General features: G+C 46.3%; 1 protein-coding gene and 1 non-coding gene across 3 annotated transcripts in view; both read left to right on the top strand.

The window, feature by feature from the left end:
• The first annotated feature begins 1027 nt into the window (after positions 1-1027).
• Positions 1028-20600, top strand: part of LOC147614502 (serine/threonine-protein kinase CTR1-like) — a 68489-nt gene continuing 48916 nt past the window's right edge. The window contains exons 1-5 of one of the 2 annotated variants that reach the window (XM_086781066.1): positions 1028-2483; positions 3450-3748; positions 3885-4029; positions 5200-5303; positions 6684-6856. In XM_086781066.1, the coding sequence (XP_086637192.1) occupies positions 1500-2483; positions 3450-3748; positions 3885-4029; positions 5200-5303; positions 6684-6856 (1705 nt within the window). In that variant the 5' untranslated portion in view covers positions 1028-1499. The remainder of the gene's footprint in view (positions 2484-3449; positions 3749-3884; positions 4030-5199; positions 5304-6683; positions 6857-20600) is intronic. The other variant, XM_086781067.1, reaches the window with a different exon arrangement.
• On the top strand, positions 17246-17318 carry TRNAV-UAC (transfer RNA valine (anticodon UAC)). Its single transcript has one exon. It is a non-coding gene; the product is annotated as a tRNA-Val (tRNA).

Here is a 20600-nt window from a genome sequence, read left to right as displayed (position 1 = left end):
TGAAAAGAGCACCTAGGCTTATGAAAACCTTTCATAGAAATTGCCAAACAATCACTATGCACCCTACTTTTAATGATTCAATGATATCAACTCTTAAAGTTCAAAACCCCAAGAAAAAATTCACACACACACACACACACACACACACACACACACACACTCATGCAGATGGAGGGGAGAGGGAGGGGGGGTTCAATAGATCACGTGAAGGAGTAAAGTTTCCCTCTTGCAAGAGAAAGTATTTCTTAAATTGCATAGCTAGAACCATCGTGTGGGCTCACGGATCCATTTGACATAACCACAAAAAGAAACCAATTAGAATAACCCAAAGTGTAAATGTAGTGCACAACTCTTAAACATGCTAAAATGCCATGTATGGAGTGTTTGTTCTCTTTCAAACGTAAGTCTTCTACAAAATCTAACGACGTGATGCATTTGAATAGAGTTAATGTGCAAAGGAAATGATTTGTCAACATGTCGATACATCGCATACATGCAGCAACCAAACCAGGCAAGACCCCTAACTCCGCACACTAGTTTGACTATTGTTTGGGAACATGAGAATGCGAAAGGCCTTGCCCATACGAGTCCTCTACTAGTGTGCAAAATTACTTCATGGTTGAAGGGACAATCTGAACATCCTAAATTGATTCACAGTTGAAGGGACAGTGTGGCCATCTCAACATCATATGGGTGGTGAGAAGGTCTCGTGAAGGCTGAGAAGATGGGATTCATGTGAAACAAAAGGCAGCTTTAGTACCTAACAGTGACCTTCCACGAGGCATTTGCGTATCTTTGAGGAAATATGTATAAAAAAATACACGCGGGATTGTCTGTGTAGACTGTAGAGCACCAAGGAAGGTAGAAAATAAGCGGGGAAAAAAAATCTGAGAGGAGTCAACGAGAGGGGTGAAGTGTTAGGTACTTGAACAGTAAAGTGAGCGCGTCAGCAGCCGCCAGTTGTTGTTGTTGCAACATGCAAGTTGTGTTGCAAGTGGCTCATCCTCTCTCTCTCTCTCTCTCTCTTTCTCTCTCTCCCTCTCCCTCTCATGATGAACATGACGACTCTCATTCTCTGTGTTTTTGCATGCATGGGTACATAATATTATAGAGCGCCTGTAGTATCACAGAGAGAGCACATGAGCCGTGAGGGTTTCACGTGGTGCTGCCCTAAAAATCGACGCCACCTGCAGCCTGCTTCTACGCTCTATCTTCTTCTCCCAACAATCCTTATCTTCTCGCTCACCTCACAGCTCTAGTTCGCATCATTCAATGTTCAATCCTTTCAGATTCCCTCAGCGCCAACAGCTGCCTCGTCGCACCAGATTAAACCATTGATACAATTGCAACAGAAGAGTTTAAGGTATGATTACGCCGTAAGATGCAACGGCAAACTAATCAGGTTTGAAAAATGAGAACCCAATTCTGCTAATTCTCAACAAGCAGAAGACGGTAATTGGATATAATTATAGCTTCCAAGCGCCAAGCTGGTGAGCACGATGCGTGCACGCAGGTCGGATTTCAACAGGCCTGGCGCACCAGCAGAGACAACTCCTTCATATCACAACAGTTTGCCGTATGATATCATGAATCGATTGCAGGCTTCCGCGATTTCAAAGAGCAGCAAGGGCGCCGCTGCGCAGCTAGCGACGTTGGAAGAGCATTCGGATGTTACAGCGTTGATTGCAGCGGGCAATTATGGGTCATCAACTGCGAGCTTTAGGCATATATTAAGGCCTCAGTTGGAATTAGGGTATGATTCAGCAGCAGCAGCTGCTGCTGCTTCTTCTTCTTCTTCTTCTTCTTCTTCTTCAGGTGCTGTTGCTGCAGAACCTAGAATCCCCGCCTCTCTGGAGTGGAGCTCTGGGCCGGCGTTTAGAGAGCGTCTCGCCTACACCCCATTGGAAGAAATCAGGGGTCGGAGCACAGCGGCACCATCTCAATCGCTAATACCCCCTCCCAGCGAGCACGCCGGTGCAGCCATCAGCCAGTCTCTCGACCACACCTTCTTCATCAAAGCGGGCATATGGCCCCCCCTCGCGGAGCTCAACACTTCGGATAGCCAAGCCACCTCCAACATTAATCGTGGCGCTTCCATCAGACAATCCAGCGGTGGCAGCAGCAGCTTCACAGACAGCCTTGACATGGGCGCCCTCTCCACTAGCGCCCTCTCCACTACCCTCTCTCCCACCATCTCTCTCAACACAGCCACCACCATCACGGGATCCTACCAAGGAGAGCTTGCATCAACATCATCAACAACAACATTAAGTGGCACCCGCGATCGTGATGCTTCCTATCATACTTCTTGGGCTCAGCAGACTGAGCAGCGCTACAACCTCCAGCTCGCGCTTGCCCTCCGCCTTGTCGCCACCGCAGAGCTCGCTGAAGAACCCTACCTTAATGCCAGCTCCATTAAAGAGAACTGGCTCTCCACCTCGTCTGTTCATTGCTCTCCCGCAGCAACTACCCTTCGGTTTTGGGTGAGACCCATACTCATGAACATTACACATCAATCAATACATGTAACACATTTCAGTGAGACATAAACAAGGTCATTTAGTCTTACTTTTTGTTGTTTGATGACCAAATAAAAGAAAATAGAAGGCTTTGGAGTTCATCATTTAGTCTTAATTTTTGTTGTTTGATGACCAAATAATAGAAAATAGAAGGCTTTGGAGTTTATCATAAATTAATTTAAGCTCGGCTGCAACTAGACTCCTTAGAAAAGGAAAAAGATTCCGGAAAGACTAACCATTAAAAATAAGCACAAATATTTTTTGAAAAGGGTCTGTTCATTTTCCATAAATATGGGTGTTCAGATTCTTGGAGCTTTGAATGCTTGCTCTTGGGGCCATAATCAAGTATGCAGTTCCATCCATGATCTTGGCCATCAAATGATCAATCATGATGTGTCAATTATGTAGATCCATCAGGTCTAGAACTCTATGGATAGGGATACCAGTGTTCCCATCCATAAAATCCATAAGAGATTAGCTAAGGCAGGTGTTATAGTCTTATAGCCATGTGTGTGTGTGTGTGTGTGTGAGAGAGAGAGAGAGAGAGAGAGAGAGAGAGAGAGAGATTTTGTATAACGCTCATGCATATATATAGACATTGTTATCGTCTACCATCTCATATTTCTTCCTACATAGCCTTATCTTCATGGATAGATTACAGGTGGCTGTATGGCAAGAATGTATTTCTTCCACTGGTAGGAAAATCACATGTATGTGCATGCATGCACACATACATCCATTTGTTTTTGGATTTTCAAAAAATCAAATCAGTGTATTAGCTTTTATCTTGGTGTCAAAATGAGCTGCATGTGGCTATACATAGCTTTTGTTGAAAGGACGTTGCTATCTTGTAAAACAAGCCATTGAAAGACCAAGGATTTTATTACTGACTTGAGGGACTTTTACTTAATGCAATGGCTAATTTCTCAGGTTAATGGCAGCCTTGGTTACAGTGACAAGATTCAAGATGGATTCTATCATATTTGGGGGATGAATCCTTACATCTGGGCAATTTGCAATGAAACAAAGGAGGGAGGCCGCTTGCCCTCTTTGGATGTGTTACGGAAGGTTGACCCATCTGATGCTTCCATAGAAGTTGTTTTGTTTGATAAACACGGTGACTCGCATCTGCGGGACATGGAGAACAAGGCACGGGCGCTTGCAAATAAAGCTGTTTCCTTGAATGACCTCGCAGAATCTCTTGGAAAACTTGTATGTAGTTTGATGGGGTGAGTATTATATTGATCTTCCATTTTTAAGGTGACATCAACGAGTCACGGTACTTTTGCAAATCAATTTTCAGTCTTCATGGGCCGTTATTCTCAATATTTATGTATTTGTGAATCCTTCTGAATGAAATTCAAGAGGAGCGGCAACTTCAGAAGATGCAGAATTGGTGTCCCGTTGGAGAGCTAGCAGCAGTTTGCTGAGGGACTGTTTCAGCTGTTTGGTGATTCCTGTAGGAAGCCTATCAATTGGCCTTTGTAGGCATCGAGTGCTATTGTACAAGGTATGAATCGGGCCAAGTTTCCCTGGAGGTCTTGCATACATGGCATTTTCATGTTTCTTCTTGGCCTCATGTATGTGCTGCATGTCTTCCATTGGAACTCCATGGCCCTTTGTGAGTGAGTCCGCATTTCTTTTATGATAATGAAATGCGCCATCTATAAGAACAAATTTCTGTAGGTCCTACATCATATCCCATCGGTACAGCTCACTTTCCTGAGATTGTGGCTGAAGCAAGGCTTTCTATCAACCTAAGCTCTGATACCACCATCAGACAGTCTAGCGGAAAACTTAACTCATGACAATGGGCACAACTCCAGGTGGCTATAACCCTTCATAAGCGTACCCCTACATCCACCTTCTGTGCAAACCCTAACCTGCAATTACAACCACTCGCCCCTCTGTGAGGGCTCACAATGGCCTGCTAAACCTTGAAAGCATCCTAGGCTTGTGCTCATGAAGCCATGCCACATGCACCTGAGGCTGAGCGCTGCTACTGACACACCAATGCATGTGACATGAGTCTTATAATGCTGAGTGGTGTTCTGTGAAGGGAGGATAAGGGATTTGGGCCAAGGTCATACTATGCGATTGATCACATGTGGTGTAGTAATACATGCTGCTGATGTAAAACAAGAGCAATGCAATCCTGCGCCATAGGTCATACTATGCGATTGATCACATGTGGTGTAGTAATACATGCTGCTGATGTAAAACAAGAGCAATGCAATCCTGCGCCATAGTCTATGGGCCTCTATGCATCCCCAAACACAATGTTGAATGTCTCTGATGGTGGATTTCATCTAAGTTGACAGGCAGTCCACCATGGGCTGTCAGCCAAAAGAAGAGAGGGCCCTAGCGACTTGTAGCCACACTCAACTGTGCACACAAAGGTCGGAGAAGGACTCTCATCACAAACTGATACGTGGGCTGTACAGGCTCCAATGAAAGTGCCCTCTCAAATGCTAGGAGCTGGAGCGCTTCAAGAAGAAAATGTTAATGAAATAATTGGCCCATGGTATAGTAGCTGTATGGAGGCAGGCGAATGCACAATTGAGGAAACAATGGACTTTGGTTTTTGGTGGCTTTCACGCATCATTGATGTGTTTAGCTGGAATAATTATTTCAGTCAATTCACGTTCTATAATAGTGATTGGGTGGTTGCCCTTTGCAGGCTTTGGCTGATTATGTAGATCTGCCTTGTCGGATAATCAGCGGATGTAAGTACTGTGGGTTGGTCGATGGTGCATCCTGCCTTGTATTATGTGGGAGTGAAAGGTAAATATTTCCACTTTCCTACCCTTTCCTTTGAGAGAGAGAGAGAGAGAGAGAGAGTGAGAGTGATGGACTTGATTTCAACCTTTTGTATATGCCTCGTGAGTAGACTCATGGAGTCAATCACGTCGCATGTACAATCACATCACATGTATGGCGACATACATATCTTTATGCATGAGCCTGCACCTACTCTTTGGCACTGATTATGAGCATGCAGTCTATATCGTGTATGATGGAGTTGATTCGAACCTTTGTGAGTAGACTCCATGGAGTCAATGCCATGGCATGTAGTCTATGATGTGCATGATGGTGGAGTTGATTTGAAGCTTTAAGTAGACTCTAGGAGTTGATTTGAAGCTTTAAGTAGACTCTATGACTTCTGCGATGGAGAGAGAGAGAGAGAGAGATGCGCCCAAGTCCCCATAACAAGCACTACCTTTCTTGGCATCGTGGGTGGATCCGGCAGCACAGCCCCCTCCTCGAGCTCCTCCTCCGCCACAGCTACGTCTTGTCTGTTTACCCCCCTCCCCCATTGGCTAGCTCCTCACACACTGCGCCCCCCTCCTCGAGCTCCTCCGCTGCCACAGCCCCCCACCACAACTGCTCATCCCCACCTACAACAGCCAATTATAGAGAGAGAGAGAGAGAGAGAGAGAGAGAGAGAGAGAGAGGAGAGAGGGAGAGAGAAAGAGAGGCACCGCCCCCCATGCCTGGGCTGATTGCCCCAAAAACCCCAGGGCCTTAACCAACCCACCACCACGTCTGTGGGTTGACTTCAACCTTTCCTGAAACCTGTCTAGCTACTCCTACGATGACAGCACGAAGCTCTGGATGCAGCAAGAAACAAGGCGACGCAATAATCGACTCTTGCCTGGCTTCGGAAGCTTATGAGGGCCGTTTGACGCTTGGAGTAGGTTACGAGTTTCGTGGACGATTTGAAACCATCTCTACAAGCGGATGTGCATGTACTTCATCCTCGTGATCTCAGGCAAGGAGATTCCAAAAGGAGCTGGTATGGCCATAGAGCTGAGCAATAGTGGTGGATACCTTTGTAGGTGAAAATATATGTGCTCATTCCCACTGTAGAGGTATTCAAGATCATCACTTTGGTTGAGATTTACCTCCAGATTCTTTTGCTCACAGGAGGTCTCGATAGCACCTGATTTAAGTGGTTCCGATGTGCTGTGTGTTGGTTTTCTGTTAAATAGTGCAAGTATTAGCTTGAAAATATTCAAATTTTATGAAGGTATAACACACACATATACACACACACACACATGCATGCATGCATGCAATCAATAACTACCTGTATTCCTGCATGTGAATGCTTTTCTTAGTACTGTGTTATTGAACATATGTGCTGTTTTCTACCGAATGCAGAGAATGGTTGGTCGATTTAGTTCGAAAACCTGGAGAATTAAGCAATGCAGAGCCCTTCCTCAAAATTTTGCATTCACCACCCATTAATTCCCCCCTGCGGCTTCCGGATTTGAAAGTTTCAATAAAGTCGGATTTGGGTCTTGGTTTGCAAATTTCAGATGTTACTCAATCAGGTAAAGTGGAAAGGAAATAAGTAAGTGTGCTTTAGTTTCATTCAGCTCTGGTATATTTTATTTTTCTCTCTTATTGCTATTTTCCTCCCAGTAGAGCTTGGATTGTACAGTTTCTTTGTTCTTAAGACTACACAGCTCCAAGAGGAGCTAATAGAATCAAACAGCATTCAGACCAGCCATAGACCCTCATCACCTCCTTCTTGAACACCATGGAGGACATCTATAAACTGGGAAAGGGAAATTACACACTGGACGAGTAGGTTTCTCTTTACATTTCCGAGGATTGCTTTCAGGCATGTCATTTGGAAGCTCTTTTCACCGTACCACCTTGACCACCTTCTGGGGTGTCTCTCTCTCTTTGGCCATCTTGCTCTGGGAGTTTCAGTACCACATGCATGGGAGGCTGCATGGTACACGGGTCTTCTTTTCATTTCATTTGTAGTACTTTTTGTTTCCATGTTCACAATTTACACAGAAATTTTTTAACACACGTTGGTCTCATAGAGATCCATGGGTCTCTTGTAGACATTAATAAAATCTTTCTTTCTTTGTCTCTCCCTCCCTACATCCAGGACACACGCACGGTCAGTATTCTTGATGCTAAATGCATCTCCTAATGTGTACACACATTGTACCTTGCTGGTCTCATAGGCATGTTGGCCTCTTTCAAACGTTAATAAATCCCTGTGTCTCTCTCTCGCCCTCAGCATGCACCCCTTCCCGCCTCTGTCCACCTGGCTGCCCCTCCCGTCTTCTGATCCCGCCTTTGCCTGCACTTCTGCTTCCACTCATGTCCTCCCTTATCCCACCACCCGCTGCTCAGGCCCTCAAGGCAGCAACTACGGGGGAATAGCCAATATGAACCTACAGGAGCTGGAGGCATATATCAAGACAATGGAGGACAACACCAAGGATGCATTGATCAAGCAGAAGGTGTTGGACAGGGTGCTTAACCAACACGAAAAACAGTTGGAAAGTCTCCGCAAGGAGGGAGTGGACGGGAACACCCCCCCCCCCCTTTGCAGATAAATGGAGGGCAGAATATGACACGGGAACCCTAATGCAACTAGCACACGCCTTCTTAGACAGACGGGCTGCCCTCAAGGGCACATGTGTATACCGACCTAGGCAATGGTGATATCTCATGAGGCTTGTGGAGCAGGCAAGTGGGCTGTCTATAGAGATGGCAAGGTCATTATTACTCAACGCCGTCCCAAATAGGGATGCGGGGTCTATGAGACCAAACACCTGAGGTTAGTAGTATGGAACTACAATGGCACCTTGTGGTCAAATCCAGGAGGTTTGAGCGAGACTCTCACATGCAGGGATGTCCTTTTCTATACAGAGACTCATCAAAGCCCTGAGAGGGGCTTAGCATACATAGTCGGGCTCAAGTGGGAGTCAACTTTCCAAGGCAAAACCCACACATCAGGAGGAGTACATGGCTCGAGAGGGGTAGCTGTCCTTTTTAGATGCCACCTCCGACAGATTCTCAACATTGTCTGGAAGGACGAGGACGCAAGGTATCTTTGGGTGCTGCTACAGTTTACTGGGGACAGAGTCATCAACATTGTTGCCTTATTTTGCACCGAGACACTTCCCTTACACCGTAGAGCATGCCTAGTCAATGTACTTAGTACTTACCATTATATGGGGGTATTATGGAGTTCTCACAGTTGTGGAAAGTCCTCTCGCTTGGGGACTTCAACGCTAGGATATGGAGTGGCCAGGTCCCACTACTTGATGCGGATGACCCTATCAGAGTAAAAAAGCTGTACATTACTAACACGGGGTTACAGAGATCACCACAGGACCGTCAGGAGGTCACGGTGTATAGGAGGCACTTCCTACTAGAGCTAGGAGATGCACATGATCTTGTTATCTATAACGGGGTGTCGAGATGGCCCTCCTCTGACTCCCTCACCAGCTAGCTTCGAACACTCAAGAGGTACCAACATCGTGGACTACTTGATGGGATTTCCGGATTTGGCACACCTCCCCAACTTCTCCATCTTGCCACCCCCCTTTGAAGCTGACCATACCTACCTCTCTTAGTACCAGGTCCCACTACTTGATGCGGATGACCCTATCAGAGTACAAAAGCTGTACATTACTAACACGGGGTTACAGAGATCACCACAGGACCGTCAGGAGGTCACGGTGTATAGGAGGCACTTCCTACTAGAGCTAGGAGATGCACATGATCTTGTTATCTATAACGGGGTGTCGAGATGGCCCTCCTCTGACTCCCTCACTAGCTAGCTTCGAACACTCATGGGATTTCCGGATTTGGCACACCTCCCCAACTTCTCCATCTTGCCACCCCCCTTTGAAGCTGACCATACCTACCTCTCTTTCACTCTTACTTGCCACCCCCCTTTGAAGCTGACCATACCTACCTCTCTTTCACTCTTACTTGCATACCACCTGTCCCCATGCACCCACCCCCATCTCCTCACAATACACCCAAGTCCATTTTGATCACGAGCTTGACCCTGCTTACTCCGAGCACATCTACCACCACCTCCAAGATGTGGATTCTATTGTCCCCCTACCCACCCTCACATCACAACTCACACCACCATTCTCCACTCATCTGCCTGCACTTCTTTCATCTCCACACAACGATCTACCACCAAGCCACCTTGCGGTTCCATGCCCCATAATTGTTGGTATGATGACGAATGTCGAGCCACACGCTCTCGTCTTAAGCATGAGATACGGATTGGGCAAATCATGAAGCGCCAAGCACAACGGATTTCTCAATGTATGAGTCACATGGATCTCCACAGGTACCTGAGACTTGCCCTGGAATCCTCAAGACAGCTAGCGCTCAAGGGCCACCCTGGAGTGTAATATGCCAGAGTTTCCACTTGGTCCTCAGGATATGGACTCTGCATGGACCGCCTCCCACCCCTTCAGTTGAGTTTGGACTCCTCTTTTTGCCATCTCTCTCATGAGGACACCAACTGGGTTATCCAGTTAGATCTTCTCAACCTCTACACCCACTGCACATGGATCACACCTTCAAAGCTCCCACTGAAGATGTACTTCTACAAAGATCACTTCCTAGGGTCCACTGAGGATGGATTTATCCACAGCCGGGCCACTCAAGTGTTCACGTGTCCCATGCCATGCACTTTGGAGCTCCCACCAAAGCTGCACTTCCTTGGGCTCACTGACAACCAACAGTCGGGCTACCTGAGTGTCACATGTCTCATGCCATGCGGATTGTGATTGGCTTGATACGATTTTGTCCCACCACCTCAGAGAGAGATGAGCATGTCTTTAGAGCCGGGGAGCTCATACGGAGACCCAAGGAGGAGAGAATTTGCCTATGATGCCACACAGAGGTTGAGACAGAGGAGCATTACATATGTTTATTAAGTAAACTATGAGATATGTAGGAGTTTTTTTTTTCTTCTGAAAAGGAGACTTCTATTAAGTATGAAAAGGAGACTTCTATTAAGTATGAAAAAATTTACAAAATGGAGATTTCACACCAAGCAAGGTGGAGATCTCAACCAATCAGGAGCCCTGTGCTGCAAATAGGGCTCCGAATGAGAGGATGTGAAAAAGATACCAATGTCCCACTCTCTCATAAACTGGCCGTGCTTCCTCTCCGCAGCCCTCGAAGATCCCTGGATTTTGGCCCAGGTAGCCATAATGGTGTGAATAATATCACTCCAAATCCTGCAAAGACACTGAGAAACAAGAACAGGAGTACCCTCAATGGCCTCAGTGCATCTAGCCTTCCAGATATTCCAGGCTGAGATGCTAGCAATAATCTCCCAAGAGCTGTCTAACCTCTGTGCCGGAGGGACAAAGTGTGAAAGTGGCAAATTTTGAAGACAACACTGCCGAGCAACTCCTTGCCTAACCATAATGGCCAAGCTCCTGTCAGTCCCCTCGAACCTCAACTGAGGCCCAAACTGTGTCAACCAAATGATAGAACCAAAAGAAATGATAGTATCTCTCTTAATCCTACCAAAGAGGTGTGCAATTGCAGACCAAACCCTCTGTGCTTCCCTGCATTCCCATAAACAATGGTAAACTGACTCCAAAACTCCTACACATCTAGGGCATGCTGGCAAGCACCAATAACAGACCTCCACTGATTGGTGGCCAGACCACCATGAAGAGAATCCCAGATAAAGGAGGAAATCTGTGGCTTCCTATAAGAATGCCACAATCTCCGCCAAAATACCCTCTGAATGTCAGTCGAAATACCGTAAGATTCCCAATGGGGTCTAAGAGTAGGGACACTCTGATTGTGTCCCAAGATAAGATGTCTGGCATTCCGCACCGTATAACTGAAAAAAGGCATGCTTTTCAAAGGGTTACAAGCATCCTTACACTCCCACTCACACTGGGGTCCCAATGCAAATGTTTGATAGGGCAGCCACCATACAACCAAAGTCTAACACTCTGTGATCATCCCGGGGGGGGGGGGGGGGTGTCAACAAAGACGTGCTACCCTAACCTTCCAACAACTCTGACTGGACAAATCTAAGGGCCCTCAATAAGGTCCTCCACGCCACATCTCTCCAACTGCCATCCATTCTGTACAGAAAAAAAGACCAGTACATCATCCTCCCTAGGCAAGGGGAGACCCATAACCTGAAGAGGAACACCTGTCCCAGAAAAAACCCCAAACCAAGAATGATGATGGCCATCCAAGAAAGATCCAGTAATCCAGTGGTTGGGAATGGCTACATCAATCTGTGCAATCCTCCGGCTAGAGCCTCTCAAATGCTATGTGAAATCCAATCTTTGCACCTCGGTGAGGCTCTGAAATGTTGGAATATAGGATCAATGTCATGGTCTAAGGTTAAAGCACACAATAAAATGTAAAAGGACCATGTAATATGAAGAGAATCCAGGTGAATGAAAGGGTCAAACCCCACTTGAAGTAGGCGAGTTCCTGAAGATTCTCTGGAGGCTATATTCTAGGAAGCCATGTGGGGGGAGATGGCCTTGGATGCTCTTGATGAGATGTAAGCAATGATGTCATTCAACCATGTACACTTTGGCTATAAAATGATGGCCCTCCTAATGAGAAAAACACGAATTTATATGCTATGTGATGCTCCTTATTGTGCTGTCATTATGTCCTCTTAATCTTTGATTAAGTACTAGTTAATTACACTATTGCTCATGTGACCATCATGGCTTATCTTGAACCACCATAGCTCTTTCATCACTCCATGCTCTCATTAAGCTTGCATTATCACTTATTATACTTTTCCCAACATGGTATCAGAGCCATGATTATCCCTAGGCATAGTAATTAACCACATTGATTAGTTTTTTATTTTTTCAAGCTTTCCATTAAAGCTTCAATGCACCCCCTGCTGGTCTTTTGCTTCATATGAGCTCTATAGTCCATCAAATCTCAAGCTTTTTGATTCAAAAGAGAGCTAACAGCCGGCGTAATCTACACCTAGCTCCATTTGAGCTCCCACGAAGTACACGCGGCGAAATCAGCTCTGCAACAGCCCGCCTCTGCGCTGCGAAATTCCTCAAATTGACGCCGTACGATGAATGGTTTGCTAATTCCTCTTGTGAGCATAACATTGATGCTATGAAGCTCCCACGTGTTGATTTTCATGAGCAATGGTCCACTGTAGCTGCTGTTTGAACTAATTTATCAGTGACAGTATATGCTGTGTTGCAGAGAAGATTTACAGAGATTGAAGCAACATCTTGACATGTTTGAGTGCTGAGCTTAAAGCCAATACCTTGGTTTTCACTTGGTTTAAAGCATTTTATGTTTCTCATTCGGGAAGAGCTTCATTCAATTGCTCAAAGCTCACTCTATTCTTGGGGGCAGTTTTTCCTCTTTGAATTAATCATCTCCACTAATCATCATATAATTAATAGTAATTATCTATTGAGATGACATTCTAATATGCATATTGAGTTGAACATCTCTTTGTAGTCATGCATTCGGATGCTGAATCATCTAATGAAGATTATATCAAGAAATCATTGAAACTCAAAAGCAAAACTAGAAAACCTAGGATGAAAATCAAGTCTAGGCCCAGTTATTATCACTATGCAAAGGCTTATGGGTTTGGGGAATTCTTGAGTAATTTCATGCATCTATATGGTGATGGGGGATTCTAGCTTTTAATATTTTGCATTGTTCAGTTCCAATCATGGAGTCAACTTACATATCATCCTCTTTCATCAAGAAATTCAACGGTCATGACTTCCATACTTGGCAAGTCAAAATGAGATTTTTACTAATGAAAGAAGGAGTTTGGGGCATAGTCAATGGTACTATACCTAAACCTGCCACACGAGAAGGAGAAATCTCTTGGCAAACCAAGGATGAGAAAGCATTAGCTCTCATTGCCCTTGGAGTTGAAGATAGCTATATACATTACATTGGTAATGGAACATCTTCACAAATTACTTGGAATTCACTGGATAAATCTTTTGGTGCTCAAGGCCTCCACAGCAAAATCAGTCTCAAAGTAGACTTTTACAGTCTAGAGTACAAGATTGATGAGACACTTGCATCTCACATCAACACCATGAAGAGCTTGATGGCCCAGCTCAAAGCCATCAATGAACCAGTCAAGGAGAGTGATGCCATAGCCATCCTCCTAAAGTCAATGCCATCCGAGTATGATACACTCATGCCGACCTTAAAATACATGCAAGATCCCACTTTAGAGGGAATAGAGAGTGTTCTCTTGGAAGAAGAGAAGAAGTTGAAAGGTAGAGCCATTGATCTTGTCTCAAACCAGGCATACCTTGTTCAAAAGCAAACCGGCAAATCACTCCAATGTACACATTGTGGAAGGACAGGACATCTTGCCAAGAATTGCTACCACAAAGACAAGCCAAAGCGAATATGCACCAAATGTGGAAAGCCAGGTCACCTCGCCGACAAATGTTACACCAACCAGGCAAATATGGCAAGCATTTCGAATGATTCCGAAGAAGCAATTCAAGCATGCAACAATGTTACTACCTCTTTTGATGAAGCGGTAGATGCAGAATGGGCTTTCTAAAGCCAACAATGTTTATGCCCTCTCTTACCCAAATGTTTATGTATGGACACCTCTAACCACCGATGATGTAGGTTATGTGTTGTTATGATGCCCACAATATCTCTCAGTAGGCCATGTAGCCCTCAAGGGGGGATTGATGGGGAGTTGGGTCTCCATGACCAACAAATGATGATGATGATGCCCATGGATATGATGATGATGATGCTATGATGATGATGGGGTATGGGAGAGGAATGTTTTCATGTAGGAATGTTTTCATGTCATGTCATTTTCTTTTCGCAATGTAGAAGCTATGCTCCCTATGAGCGATGCTAATTTCTTTTATGTACTGTAGAGCTATACTCCTTATGAGTTAAGCTTTTTTTCTTTCATGTAATGTTTGGATCAAGGGAGGGCAATATACCATGCCATGATCAAGGGAGGGTGTTGGAATATATGATCAATGTCATGGTCTAAGGTTAAAGCACACAATAAAATGTAAAAGGACCATGTAATATGAAGAGAATCCAGGTGAATGAAAGGGTCAAACCCCACTTGAAGTAGGCGAGTTCCTGAAGATTCTCTGGAGGCTATATTCTAGGAAGCCATGTGGGGGGAGATGGCCTTGGATGCTCTTGATGAGATGTAAGCAATGATGTCATTCAACCATGTACACTTTGGCTATAAAATGGTGGTCCTCCTAATGAGAAAAACACGAATTTATATGCTATGTGATGCTCCTTATTGTGCTGTCATTATGTCCTCTTAATCTTTGATTAAGTACTAGTTAATTACACTATTGCTCATGTGACCATCATGGCTTATCTTGAACCACCATAGCTCTTTCATCACTCCATGCTCTCATTAAGCTTGCATTATCACTTATTATACTTTTCCCAACATGAAACCTCTTCCAAGCCAACACTGTGGGACATAGGGTCTCCCAGCCAGTCCAAAGAATATGCATAGCTGCCCCAAGAGGTCTACCATGCACATCTAAGATCAAATCATTCCACAGAATGGGCTGCCGGTTAGCTTCCTCCACTGAACGCGGGGGGATGTGTACCAAAAAACTCCTCAGGCAGTCCTAGGCTCGTAGGAGGGACCTAACCAAGGGGGATGAAGGGGAGCGGTGAACTGCATCCGAAAAAATAAAGCGTGAGCTGAGAGCCTAGTCACCTCCGTGAACAGGGACACTCTTCGTGATCTGCTGCATGAGAAAGTGCTTTCACGGCTCAATGCCTGAAAGAAAGCCCCTAACAACAACAAGCTTACAAAGCAAAGCCTTACATTGCACCTCAGGGTCAATGATATTCAATCCCCCTTCCTGCTTAGGCCTGATAATGGTTTTTCAAGCAACTCTGGCCCTGGTGTATGCATTTCCATCAAGCCCTGACCAAAGAAAGTTCCGAATAAGGCGACGAAGCTGGCCAATGCATGATGACGGCCATCTAAGAAAGATCCAGTAATTCAGTGGTTGGGAATGGCTGCATCAATCTGTGCAATCCTCCGGCTAGAGCCTCTCAAATGCTATGTGAAATCCAATCTTTGCACCTCGGTGAGGCTCTGAAACCTCTTCCAAGCCAACACTGTGGGACATAGGGTCTCCCAGCTAGCCCAAAGAATATGCATAGCTGCCCCACGAGGTCTACCATGCATATCTAAGATCAAATCATTCCACAGAATGGGCTGCTGGTTAGCTTCCTCCACCAGTGAACGCGGGGGGATGTGTACCAAAAAACTCCTCAGGCAGTCCCAGGCTCGTAGGAGGGACCTAACCAAGGGGGATGAAGGGGAGCAATGAACTGCATCCGAAAAAATAAAGCGTGAGCTGAGAGCCTAGTCACCTCCACAAACAGGGACACACTTCGTGATCTGTTGCATGAGAAAGTGCTTCCACGGCTCAATGCCTGAAAGAAAGCCCCTAACAACAAGCTTACAAAGCAAAGCCTTACATTGCACCTTAGGGTCAATGATATTCAATCCCCCTTCCTGCTCAGGCTTGATAATGGTTTTTCAAGCAACTCTGGCCCTGGTGTATGCATTTCCATCAAGCCCTGACCAAAGAAAGTTCCGAATAAGGCGACGAAGCTGGCCAATGCAACCCTTACGAAAAATCCAGCATGAAGCGATAAACCAAGCCGTGGCCAGCAAAACTTGGTTAACCACCAAAGCTCTAGAGGCCAAGTCGAGCTTCCTCCTACTCCAATGATGAAGTTTTCTTTTAATGTTTAAAAGCACTGGAGCAAACTGTTGTGCAGGGGAGATGTCAATGCCCACCTGACAACCAAGGTATCTAGCAGAGCATCCTCTCTCAATCCAAGTAAAACCAACATCTGTACCCCAATCTGCAAGAGGAGAATCACTGATCCAAAAAACCAACTGACTTATGCCAATTGATAGTAGCTCCTGCTGCCAAACAAAAGGCCTCCAAGGCTGTCCAGAAAGCACACAAACAAGCATGTGAAGCCTCAAGGAACAACGCCGTATCATCTGCTAACTCAGAGTCCAAAAACTCTTCCTCCGTGCGTAAAGGCAGCCTGAGACCCACAACACCAGGGGCAGCCCGAAGAAACTTGCTCATAGCCTCAGCTACAATGAGGTACAGTAAAGGGGTGAGGGGACAGCCCTGCCTCATTGAACGGGAAATCTGAAAACGCTCGCCGCGCCCCCCACAGAGCCTCCCTATATAGAGAGGACACCCCTCTGATCCAATTTTGGGAAAACCCCATGTGTGCCATAGTGCCCTCCAAAAAATCTCAATCCACTCTGTCATAAGCTTTTTCAAAATCAAGCAAAAGAATGGCAAGAGGCTACTGACTAGATTTTGCCCACTCGACAGCTTCCCAGAAAGAAAAGATGTTATCAAATATACTCCTTCCTTGGAGGAACCCATTCTATGTATCATGGATAGTCCTTTGGAGAATCGGCTGCAACCTTATACTCAAGGCTTTGACTAAGATTTTATATGTAGATCCAAGGAGGGTGATGGGCCTCCATTGCTTGATGTCAGTCTCGTCCCCACTCTTGGGGATAAGGTGAATCAGCCCCTCCGTGAGGTATGAATAAATCCCCGTGTCTGCGTGCTCGTTTGGGCACGAAGTGAATTCGTTAGCCGTGGACATCGATAGTTGGTTGAGCCCCGAAGTGCAGTCCCGAAGGGCAGTCCCAACTGCCGTAGACATCGATAGTTGGTTGAGTCCCGAAGGGTTGGCAAATGAGTCCCTCCCGGGATTACCCCGAAGGGTCCGCAGAGTGGTAGCCTACTAAATAGTTCGTACAGTTCTTCGAGGAGGAAATGAATCTATCCCTGCATCCCAACTATGAATAAGAATCAATCGTTGAACGGGGTGAAAACCCTTCGTTCAATTAGCTCAAGTAGTGGGGGCAATTAGCTCAGTCGGTAGAGTGCCTCGTTTACACCGAGAGAGTCAGCGGTTCAAGTCCGTTATTGCCCAGGGCTGTAAACCCGGTTATTAGGACGCCTTAGTTCCTATCAATCTAAAATAGAATGATTGAGGTATGGCGGCATCATACCCGACAAGAACATTTCGTGAAGGGCAACAGTGATAGCATCTCCAATATGATCCCAAAAAAGAATAAAGAAGGCGGAAGAAAGACCATCATCCCCTGGGCATGAACCACTGGAAAGAGCATACAGTGCGTGAAGGAATTCATCCTTCGAGAAAGGGGCATCTAGGGAAGAACACAGCATCTGTAATGAGCCTGGGCATGCACTCCCAAACTTTCTGCCGTGCCACATCTCTTTGAGGAGAGGGCACCTCTGCAGTCAACAAAGACCAATAAAAATCTGAAGCAATACCCCTCACCTTATCAGGCTCAATTTGAACCTCACCCTGTGAATCCTGCAAGTACCTCACAGAATCCCTGCTATGGGAAGGCCTGTGCTGAGAAAAACTCTTTGTTGCATCTGCCACCCATCTGAGTCCAAAAAGCCTCATTCGCATGAAACGTGAACTCAGCCCTCCTGTCCATGGCCAACTGCAGCTCTGCTCTAACTATGGTCAAGAGGTCTGTAATCCAAGACGCATGTGGATGCTTTTCATGTTCCCTCTGAAGAGCAGCAATCCTACGCCTAATAGATCTCTCCTTGTCCAGAGCCTCCTCCTTCTTGGACAAGGCAGTGCTATGATAATAATGGCTGGTCCTCTCAAGAGCCAACGCAATATTATGGCGAGGATCATGACCGTCACAAGATCTCCATATGTCTCTGATCTCAAGGGAGATGTCAGCATCTAGATAAAGAGAGTCAGGGATACAGACACGGGGAGAGGCTGAGCAAGCCCCAAGCTCCCTGAGACACAAAACGACGGGGCAATGATCAGATTTGGTGGTGCCAGGCATAATAGCAATGGTGCCTTCTCTATCCAAGGACCAATCATCCACATAAAACCTGTCTAGACATGCAAAGATGCTGTCATCCCCGCTCCTGTGGTTATGCCAAGAGAAAGATAAGGAGTTTGGCCTTCTCTGGAAGTCATCCTCAGTCCAGGAATCCCTGCCAAAAAAGGAAAGCGTGAACCTCTCCCATGAGGTTCGCTCCAAAGGGTGTAAACCCCCTTCGCGTCCACCCTTCTTGTCAGCTCAACCATATTAAAATCTCCTCCCACTATCCAATGATCAACCTCGGGAATGACATTTGTAATGGTGTCCCAAAAGGCCACCCTTTCACCTCTCACGTTAGGTGCATAGATATTCAAGATTCCCAATTTCTGATCCTCATGCATGATCAAGATCCACTGCGCTTTAGCAGGGATGATAACACCGTGCTGAAATGCAAACACCCCCTCTAGTCCCAACTGCCGAGGACCAGAAGGTGTGGCCATAAAGCATCTTACCAGTTTTGCCACACTGAGATCTATCCAATTTGTGTTCCTACAACAAAAGTACATCCATAGATCCTCCTGTAACAGCAGGGTGAAGCTGGTCCTTCAGAAGGCGCTTCCTACCATGGGTGGGAAGCCCTCCAAGGCCCTGAACATTCCATGAGACGATTCTCATGGAAGAGAAGAGGGTTTAACCCCCGATTTAAGAAGACGATGGGAAGCCTGAGGACACCTCTCATAATGCTGGAGGACAGGATAATCCACGTGGCAAAGTCCACTGACATGCCCTTGTCCAAGGCCCTGCACAGTACCTGCATATGTACGAGAAACCTGTTCGCCCTGTGGGGCATCAAGAGCAATGGCATCATGCTGAAAATCCTGCAATACATGATCCCCACTGCACTAAACATTCTGCATATCGCCCCCTCCAAGTAGAGAGGACTCAACAAAATCATCCTGATCTGAGATATCATCTCTCTGCAAAGATGCATCAGCTGACACATCCCTTTGACCAGAAACATCATCTATCTGTACATGATCCGAGGAGGCCTCCCCATCAATCGCACCAGGGGGGTGGGCGTGAGAGAGAGCTTGCCACACCTAGCGGACTGAAGGACGAGAAGGAACCAAGGGAGGTGGCACCTGAGAAGCACGCTTGCGAGGCCTCCCGACCCCGAGCCCGAGGGCAATCTCAAGCAAAGTGACCGTGTTGGTGACAAACCCGGCACTGATCGGGTTTACCTGCAATCTCTATATGTTGCTTCAAAGGGCCACAAGGGCCCGGAAGCAAAACATAGTCCTCAAAGAGCTCAATGTCACGGGCAAGAACCATGACCCTAAGGACAGCATCCGCCAAGGCAGTGACCACCTGGGCAGAAGATGTCGGCAAGGCGTGGAGGGGGGGCACTTGAAGAACCAGCCCAAAGGTGGACCCGATGGCCTCTAACGTAGGCCAATATGCGCGAGGAAGACTTGGGAATTTGAGAGTAATCGGGCAACGGTTCCGGTCTTCCAGAAAGAATACTACGTCCTTAGAATCAAAATCCACTTGGAAGAAACCTCTTCCAAGCAACCTGACATCTCGAAAGTGTGAGGTGAGGTCGGAGGGCAGAGCCGCCAGGACCCAATCCCGAGCCTGGAAACGGGAATGGTGAGATCCAAAGATTCTGGCAAATGAGGGTTGTTTTGGAGTCTTTCTCGATTTCGGCGTAGAGGACCGCGAGCTCGGCTTCGGAAAAAAAAATGGTTCGCCCAGCCGAGGGAGATTGATTAGCCATGATGCTAATCGAAGAAAAAGGCCGACTTGAACCCGGATGAGGAGCCTATGTAGGAGTTTTCATTGTCTGTTCCATGAGAGATTTGGCTCACTTTCCAGAATCATTGACTTCCCAGACCAATGTTACCTAGGGCTTTTCTTGCTCGAGCTCTAAGAAGACGATGGGAAGCCTGAGGACACCTCTCATAATGCTGGAGGACGGGATAATCCACGTGGCAAAGTCCACTGACATGCCCTTGTCTAAGGCCCTGCACAGTACCTGCATATGTACGAGAAACCTGTTCGCCCTGTGGGGCATCAAGAGCAATGGCATCATGCTGAAAATCCTGCAATACATGATCCCCACTGCACTAAACATTCTGCATATCGCCCCCTCCAAGTAGAGAGGACTCAACAAAATCATCCTGATCTGAGATATCATCTCTCTGCAAAGATGCATCAGCTGACACATCCCTTTGACCAGAAACATCATCTATCTGTACATGATCCGAGGAGGCCTTCCCATCAATCGCACCAGGGGGGTGGGCGTGAGAGAGAGCTTGCCACACCTAGCGGACTGAAGGACAAGAAGGAACCAAGGGAGGTGGCACCTGAGAAGCACGCTTGCGAGGCCTCCC

This window comes from Cibotium barometz, chromosome 42 (genome assembly GCF_041138505.1).
Source record: "Cibotium barometz isolate CiBa-2024 chromosome 42, ASM4113850v1, whole genome shotgun sequence".
In the NCBI taxonomy this organism is placed as follows: Eukaryota; Viridiplantae; Streptophyta; class Polypodiopsida; order Cyatheales; family Cibotiaceae; genus Cibotium; species Cibotium barometz.
The sequence above is the reverse complement of the archived record's forward strand: the minus strand, read 5'-3'. Positions and strand labels throughout refer to the sequence as shown.